The sequence below is a fragment of the Thermobia domestica genome, chromosome 3 (assembly GCF_964235325.1).
Source record: "Thermobia domestica chromosome 3, izTheDome1.hap1.1, whole genome shotgun sequence".
Lineage (NCBI taxonomy): Eukaryota > Metazoa > Arthropoda > Insecta > Zygentoma > Lepismatidae > Thermobia > Thermobia domestica.
In genome coordinates, this window is record NC_137456.1 from 106,871,842 (window position 1) to 106,881,336 (window position 9,495).

Sequence of the window (9,495 nt, forward strand, 5' to 3'; positions counted from 1 at the left end):
TATATATATGCAGGGGCGGATCCAGGATATGATGAAGGGAGGGGCTAAACCATATTTTGCCGTTTTATCCAGTGTAAAACAGGATTGAAGCCCATTTTATCCAGTGTATACCTCATCGTCAAGGGGGGGGGGGCTACAGCCCCTATAGCCCCTCCCTTGGATCCGCCACTGTATATATGTGTATATATATATATATATATAATATGCAATTGAAGCTACGTGAGTATCGCTTGAAGTGTTGTCAATTACTTTTTTCTCTCTCTTTCAGAATCAAAACTTGAGAAGCTGAGTGATAAAGCTATTATTTACAAGCCTCCAGAAGATTCAGATTCTGAGGACGAAGGAATTGATCCTAACAGTGGTGGTGTAGGTTTCATGGTTCGATCTGATGATGAACTAAGTGAAGATAAAAGCGATTCATCATCTTTGAGTAGTAGCGAACTTTCGGAACGACCTTCGCCTGTGCCTGATGATACAAATAGTAAGTCTATACGTGATTCACCAATGCAGAAAGTATGATGTATAATAGTTTGCACAATATACGGTAGTAACACATGCGAGTGTAATCTGGAGGTAAGGTAAAATGAACTGACTTTTCTGAGGTCGTTTCTTGCGAATGACGTTTTTCCTGGATAAATATATATATAAACCTATTCTGATAAAATTTGAAGTATAAGCTGCAACATTAGAGATAATATAAAAATGAACGTGCTTGTGTTCGTTTGTGAAGTATTTAGTTCAATTGCAGCAACATTCATTTTGCGTGTTCTCTATTGCCTATATTATTCTTAAATGCCTAATACTTTCTATTTGCATTTTCTTTTAAATTTAGTACTTCATTGGAATCAGTACATAGGTCTCTTTTTCGAAGAAAGGTTCTGTCAACTCTAAGAAAGTTTCAAAATGACAGAAAGTAACTTACATCGAGGCAAGTTAAATTTTAAAAGACGAGTTAATTTTTTTAGAGGTGAAAATGTGAAATTTATTTGAGTTTATTCCTGATTTCAATATGCTTTATAGTGTTGTTTTAGATAGGTAAGAAACTAAATTAAAAAGAAGTGTTGTACGATGAAAGACATAATTTACAGTTAATAGTTCCTTGTGACAGACTGTTAAGATGTATTAAATTAAAATGTACAGGTACTTATCAATTTAATGGAAACACTTTTAAAAAAAGTACAATTTACCAGATTAATATGGCGTTGGACTACATTTCGTCCTCAGAATAGTTCTGATGCGAGGTAGAATGTTGGAGTAAGTACAATATTATACCATCACTCTCCATAACTGTTCCATTATATTACACCATCCAAGTCCGGCATTGCGTTGGCTGAGGTATTCAATTTCATTCCGATGTTCCTCAAACCACACCGCAAAGCCGCAGTTATGTGAATGGGCGCGTTATCATCCTGGAATGTGGCGTCATTGCTCGGGAACAACACTTAAAACATAGGATGCACATGAGCCTCTAAAATGGTGAGATTTACCACGTACAGTGACGCGACTGGTAAGCATTAGCACAAGAGCCACCGAAAACAAGGATATTGCAATCTACAGCATCACAGAGCCACCCACATCTCATGGTTGGGCGGAGACTGCGGATCATACCTTTCTTTGGGCTCCGCCACACATGAACTCGACTTGTGGTGTAAAACGGTTAACAGTGACTCGTCCGATCTTACCACACGTTTCCAGTCATCAGCTGTCCATGTTGCATATTTATAGCACCATATTGGTGCCGTGCTAAAGCGGTATAACTCACTCATTAGTGGTTTCAACTGTGCAACCCGATCCTTTATGTGCATGTCATGTAACTCGAGGCGGACTGTGATTATCGACACAGGCTCTGAAGGGTATTGCTTGAGTTCCTCTTGTCACTTGCATCTCAGTCGCATGACGGGTCTGAGTGACAATCCGCTTTAATGCTCGGCGGGACATGTCACTGAGAGTTTTTTTTTTTTTTTTAAATCATCATCTACGTTAATGTGGTTTTGCTGTGCTCGCACCATATAGCCGAGCGCCGATAATTTGCTTTCTTTGGAAATCAGAGATCACTCATTTCACAATATTACCGTCTGCTCAGTTCATTGCATGTGCTGCCATTCTATTGCTTCTCACGTAATACGGAGTTTGCCTTAACACACCACCATCAACAGCCCGGCGCTGCGTTTGCTGCCTGACTTGCCGATCCATACATCTGATGTGTTTTCATTAAATTGATTAGTATCGGTTTTTCATAAGTTATATATTCGTACAAAAATGACTAATAATTTCTTTATACGGGTTCTAGAGTAACGGTTAAAATGCTTTCTTTACAAACAACTTCTCTTTTAACTTTGTACATAATTTAATTTCAGTTTTTGTACGCCATTGAATGTTTGTGCTCACTATTTTGAGATAGATTTTAATGTTTGTTTTTCGTGTTTTAGTGCCTAACCATTATCGAGTCTGTCCCTAGTCATTAATTTCTGGCTTAGAAATTCTGATTTCCTAAAAAGCACAGTAACTTGTGAAAACAGCGACTGACATTAGAAGGAAATAAAAGTATTACTTATCAAGACAAAGATGTATGGAATCAGCTCGAATAATAACAAAATTCTCACCTAAAATGTTCGGTGATTTGATGTTATTTATTTGTTAACCAACAAGGTTTTAAAAAATATAGTTGCTAAATCCGTTTTACACTGAAAACATTAAGAAGGAATTTAGAAAGTAATCAGCTAGAGTCTGTAAATTTTAAAAAATTAAACCTGTTACTAGGTTAAAAAATGGTACAAGTTGGATGGGAGTTGCTGCTTTTTTAAATTTTTGTTTTGAGCGTTAGCCACAATGTTCCATAATTTATTTAGGTTGTCTTCAGTATTTAGTTATGGATTAAAGAACGTATAAACAGATATGCTCTTAATGTGAAGATGGAATCTAACTATAATAATTCTTTTCCAATGCGTAGTGGGACTAAGTTTTGAACTGTTGGATATCTGTTATTAATCGAATCCGTAGTTATCCGAAACTATTTCTGGCAGGAATGCTGGCTTCTGGTATGAGTGAAAATTATAATAATGTATCTTACTTGCTTATTTTTTATTGTGTTTACACTGTTCATAGAGTAGACTCGCCACTTGGTCTTATGAAATGCATACATTCCACACCGTTAGTTTAATAACTATGTTATCATAAAGCTAATTTTACGCTCTGCTCAATTTTGCACCTCAAAAATTATTACCTAACATGTGGTTAAGGAAAGCTAGTGTCTGACAATTGGTCGAAACATGTAATGCGTTGTAAACACTATTGCCAAGGACTGCAACAATAGAGACAACAGCACTGGTAATAAACTTAGAACATTTAACAGGTTAACAGGCTCGTAATTCTAACCATAATAATATGACACAGTGATTTGTAACATATTTCCAAATAACAAAAATTATGATACTTATGGAATATTACACAGAAGATTCAACGTCACTGGCAACAACGCTGCGAGAAAAAGCGTGGAACACTGCTAAGAACACTGAAGTGATTAGCGGACACCCTCCCATTCGTTTTAATTAGAGCACGTGCAGCCGTCTGCAAGACGCCAGCTTTCGTTAACCACACAATAGTTGAAGTCCAGCTTGAAGTTCACTGAATTTCAGCAAGTGATGTTCTTTATTACAGTGTAATTGTTAATATATGCAGAATATATTAGTAAGATATGTAACATTTTGGGCCAGTAGTTATTTGTCATTCACCTATTGAAATCTAAATTGAATGAACCGTTGTGTATTATATGAAGAAACTCATTTTCTTTTACAGTATTTTTCAACGAAGTTCTGGAGAGTTTAATACGTGGCTATGATGATCAATTGCCTTGTGATAATCTAATTTTGGAGATAAATTCTTCTCGATATGCCTATAATTTGCTAGTGAAAGAAGTGAACTTTCTCGTCATGAAGGCCATCCTCACTATTCCAATGCATCAATCGACGACTAAACTCTCGGCGAAAGATCTGCTGGTCAAAGTAAAACAATTGTTGATGTACTTCTTACCTATATTGCAGAACTATATAAAGAACGAGGAAGCTCAAAAGGATTGCCTGCAATCTTTAGAAGTAAGTAAAATATTTAGCATTGATCTTTTATTGACTTTTAGATAGAAATGTTCCTGATTATTAGAAATAACGTCAAGTAAAGCAGTTGCGCACAGAATGCGGTTCCGTTGAGGAGCTTGCTTCAGAATTAAGAAATTGTACAGTAGAAGTTAGCGAATATAAGGGGAAATATGTAAATAAATAGGTTTATTTTTTTTTTCCCTCGATATTATTGAAGGTTAAACTAATCCATTTTTCCTTTAATTTCTTCTGTTTGAGTAATCTCTTCCACGTTTTGATTGTTGTGTTTCATTGTTTACTCTTTCTAATAAGCAGTCAAAATGTTAATAATTATACTTTATAATAACAAAATAATTATTTTTATAAGTACTACATTTAAACTACAATATTTAGCTTGTAAGAAAGAGACAAAATTATTAGACAATTATCAGCTATCTATATCCTTTTTTACTGCTAAATGTGATTAGTAAAAAAATAAATAAATAAAAAATAAATCTTCAACGTAAATATGTCCGCCGATTACCATTTAGAAGGTTCGCATCCTTTTGTGAAAACATTTTCACATCGGAAAACCCTTTCCATGGTTATGCAGGTTCTTTCTTGGCAAATCGCAGCACACGCAATGCTTTCTCAGATTTGTCGTCATTTTGCAACTACAAGTAGCACCAAGTACAATGAAGAGCACGAAATATTCTTCACTATCAATCTAACTTTTAGAATGTGCCTATCATAACCAAGTGGGTAACGTGCACACTTATTCTGTACGTGCTCCCGCGTTCCATCTCCGGTCAGAGCGTTTGCCTGGTATAAAATCTCGAGTCATAGTTCAAACTCCACTTAAACTATTACTGGTATGTCCCACTTCAGCATGAAATACAATTTTTCAAGATAGGACAAGGTGTTAAATAAAAGGAAGGAAACTGCTGCTGGATTTTGGGATTCACTTTCACATCCATGATGAGATTGCTTTCATAAAGTAGTTTTCCTTACTGGGGGGTACGTTAAATGTTGCTCTGGATGGTAGCTATGTAGAGGACTAATAATTGTACTTATGTGTGTGTAATCTTTAGTGTCAGGAAGAATGATTGTTGAACATTTCTCATAGAAGGCATATTCTATTTAAATCCCAACTTATCCCCTCCATACCGATTTTGAATGCCCTTTAAGTTACATGAAAACCATAACTACCAATGTTCAACAACATTAGACTTCCCAGCTTGTTCTTTGATTAAAGTGCAATTCTGATGATTTTAAATAGGCGTTCATGAAGATATGAATGGGTTTTTCAAATTCTTCGAAGATGAAAGTATCAGTAATATGATTGAACAATCTATTGCTTCCTAGTTTAGATAGATGAAAATACGTTGCGCATTTGCGTGGATGTCGAACCTATATGGAAGTCTATTAGTTGCGTATGAGCAACCCTGTTTGTTGATTCATCACAACACTACAATTATTATTATTATTATTATTATTATTATTTTTTAAATAACTTCCAACGTTTCTGCAAGAAGTAGGATATAAACATAAACCCAAATACTGGATTGTATGCCACTCTGCTCTGCAATTTCAATTTCACTGCCATAGCATTTTCGGTAATATTTAATGCACAACATGTGGAAGTTCGGGAAATGATCCACCAGTAATTGGAAGTACGACATAATGGAGATTCCTTAATAGACTCGATTAGGGTGTAAACATAACGATTAGTGTATATGCAAGTAGTCTGAGTATCGACTTCAAGAGTGATACTATGTATTAAATGTTCAAGTAGCAGACTGGGTAGTGTAGTGAATAACACATTGGCACAATGAGCCGAAGTGCCTAGTTTGATTCTCGGTCCATATAACAATGGTTGTTTAAAAGTAAGAACAATACTAGTTAATGTTCGGCACGTTTATGTCCTGTAACTATCGCAAGCAGATTAGATTGCTTTTGATAATAACGGAGCGCCTAGTTGAAAGTCAGTTATTGCTATTACCTGACCATCTTTATTAGATGAGGTTTCACTCTCTGATATTTTATTGCAAGATTATTTTTTAAGTTAAGTTGCCATCATGTAGAAGTATTTTAATATCCAATTTTGTTACGATCTTTTGTAACTGACCTCTATAATTAATGAATTACAAATAATCTAGTTTGTTTCTTTTATAGGATTTTGCTAATAACAGTGGAACATTTCGTGAAATTTTAATAAAAGTGCTTCATCTCCTATATGAAAAGGATATACTTAGTGAAGACACCATTGTGGAATGGTATAACGAGCCTCCGGAGGATTCCAGTACAGGTGTTGAATTACGCAAGCAGGTATGTCTGACGTAGCAATCACTTCTAAAATTCGTAAGTAATTTTGTTCATAATTTCTCTTTGTTTATTATAAACTGTGACATTCGATTTCTTTGACGGTTGCATGAGACGCATGCTAGATAACTAATTTAGAATAATTGCAGTTTCGATACATGTAAAGTAACTTGTAATTTCTAATATTAATTAAAATATTCATAAATGTAATAGCTGAAATAATGCACGAGTACAAATGAAAATATAACTTACAAAATTCGTTACAATAAGGAAAGAAGAATTGTAAACCAGGGTTTGCCTAAGTGGGCCAGGCCCGAAAAAACCCATTCGGGTTGGACCGTTAAAAAAACTCACCTGGGTTTTTGAGGATTTTGTTAGTATATTATTGGTACAACTAAGGTGATCACATTGAAAGTGATTTTTATCAGATTTTAGACTTTCCTTGGGCGAATTAGATGCTTTCACGTTAAGGTACACAACATTCAACATATACTTTTTTAAAGCTCTGAATGCACTGAATAAATAAATAAATAAATAACTTGCTTTAGCTTGAAATAATTATAGAACAAATTAATGTATGGATTATGCTTATAGCCTATTTGAAGTAAAATATGCAATTTTATATTTTAGAAAATACTCTCCGTGAATAGTGTGCTCGCCACGCCGAGGGTTATTATCCCTTACACGTTTGACGGGTTTAAGGCCATATGGGTGCCGGTACTGCCAGTAAATGTGTAAATACATGAGTAAACAACTAGTATTATTTCTTATCTTTGATGGTAACACAAGTATTCTTCAGTAAAATTTGGTTTTCCAACAACACGAGTTTAGTTCAGTCATTTGTTGCTACTCGTCAAATAAGCATTCTGTAGAATCAACACCAGATTCTTGTCAAGTTTAAGAAGCTCAATAATCGGAGTTCCGAAGATTACGTAACGCTTATAATTTCAAGTATTGAATTCAAACTTCCGTACTAGTGGAAGTTTCGATGTACAATAAAGAAAGCTGCATTTTCGGGAAAAAAGTGCTCGGGAAATATCCGCAATTGAACGCACAAAGCATGGGAAGTGAATACTTCAACAATAAAACTTTTTACGCTGGAAGATATTTAATTTCATGTAAGACATTTTGAAACATATACTTTATAAAATATGAATTAAATCTTTTTAATTGTTTTAAACTAATTTTCGGGAAAGAACCGTCTTGCAACAAGTGCTCGAGAAATTCCCGTAATTGAACGCAGAAAGTATCGGAAGTGAACTTCAACAATAAAACCATTTATTTTGCGCTGGAAAAAAATTTATTTCATATAAGACATTTTGAAGCTTTTATTTTATGTAACATGAATTTTATCTTTGTTTTAAATTAATTATTTGGTATTCATATTTGGCGAACATGACAGGCTGCTGGGATGACTCGATCTACATTTGTTCGTTTGTCTGCCTGTACTACACACACTACAGGGTACAATTTTCGGTCTTTAAGTTGAAATTATCTTGGTACAAGCACGAGATACTGTAAATTTCCTGTACAATTTTTGGTCTTTTAAGTAGAAATGTTCAGAGTAGAAGCACAAGACACGCTAAATTAGCCGTATATATTTTGGCGGCGATCCAACGTAAAATTTCAAAATAGCGGGTATCCACGTTACAGGGTGCAATTTTCGGACTTCTAAGTTGAAATATTGAGGGTAGAAGTACGAGACATTCTAAATTTGCTGTATAGATTTTTTTCGGAGTTCCAATATAAAATTTTAAAATCGCGGCATTTTTTTTTTAAACAAGTGAATAGAAAATTGTTGCAAGTTGTGACAGTGTCATCTTGAAATTTGTATAAATCAAATTTTAATACTTCAAAGACATTGAAATATTTCGAAAAACTCATATGGGCCCAGATGGGTTAGGTTTTTTCAAACCCTGTTTTAAATTGCCGTTTAATATTACATTTAAATAATGATTTACATAGGTTTAAAGAAAATCTAATCACAGTTGCAGAATTAATTCTTATTTAATAGGTAAGCAAATATTATAGACTGGTTGTAGAAAGTAAAACATGAAAGTCAAGGCTTTGACAACTTTTATGTTCACAAGATTTTTTTTCCCCCTGGGTGGGGGGAGTTAATGGCCACTTAAAGTTTCTGGCTGAGTTTGATATTTGAAAATGAGGAAAATACATTTTTTTCATAACTACGTATGTTGTATAAGGGTAATTTTATATACTCTGTTTACTTGTTCTGTAATATATATGAAGTACGTGAGTAATTTAAATTTTTACTCTTTTTACGACAGGTGGCGCCGTTTATCCAGTGGTTGCAAGAGGCCGACGAAGAGTCTGAATCAGAATCTGGATCGGAGTGATTTTTTTTTTATTATTATAGAAACGTTTTCTATGTGATTTGGAGAGTAAAATAAAACTTACCCTTTTTTCTCAAAGATATGTGCCTTTTATTTTAGTGTCCCTTTTCTTTCCCGGAGCTGCAGTGCCTGGGAAAGATTTGGAACAATTGAATAAGTTCCACGTTATTTTCTTTTTTAAGGTACGTTATGAGAGATTAGCCAAGGCTATTAGTAGGTGACATTTCTTGGGATAATTTCCATTTTGCCTGGTGAAGGATGTCTTAGTTTCCTGAACTGCCGGTACGATTTACAAAGATAATTTAAACTTCGTCATTGTATTCTTGAGTTTAGTCTAATGAACATTGGTCTAAACTTGACTGTTTCATATTTTAGATAACATATCAGTAAGAAATATATCTTCCAGTTCTCGTAATTCCTTTTATGAATTGAATAAAACTCAAATATAAGTTTCTCTATTTATTTATATTAATAGTCGAAATCTTGACAATCCTAGAAACTTAAAAAGAGAGAATTAATGAAGTTAGTAACATGTCAAAATTTGTAAGCCATAGGTTCTCGTAACCTACTTCTCGTATGTGTGAATAGTCCTTACGCAATCTTTCATCTCACAAATGTCATAATTGTATAAAATTTCTAAAGAAATTCTCCCGCGTCAAGCAGGGAGAGGATTCAAATTACCCGTCTCTCTACTTTTGAATTCCATTTAATGAATTAATGTGCAAGTGCTTGGGAATTAATAAAATTCG

General features: G+C 34.3%; 1 protein-coding gene across 4 annotated transcripts in view; it reads left to right on the forward strand.

Moving 5' to 3' along the window:
- The window catches only part of eIF2Bepsilon (eukaryotic translation initiation factor 2B subunit epsilon), a 57,954-nt gene extending 49,128 nt beyond the window's left edge, over positions 1 to 8,826 (forward strand). For all 4 annotated transcript variants that reach the window (XM_081751353.1, XM_081751352.1, XM_081751355.1 and 1 more), the window contains 4 exons: positions 269 to 481; positions 3,796 to 4,091; positions 6,246 to 6,398; positions 8,681 to 8,826. In XM_081751353.1, coding sequence (XP_081607479.1) covers positions 269 to 481; positions 3,796 to 4,091; positions 6,246 to 6,398; positions 8,681 to 8,749 — 731 coding nt within the window. In that variant the 3' untranslated portion in view covers positions 8,750 to 8,826. The remainder of the gene's footprint in view (positions 1 to 268; positions 482 to 3,795; positions 4,092 to 6,245; positions 6,399 to 8,680) is intronic.
- The last annotated feature ends 669 nt before the right edge of the window (positions 8,827 to 9,495 follow it).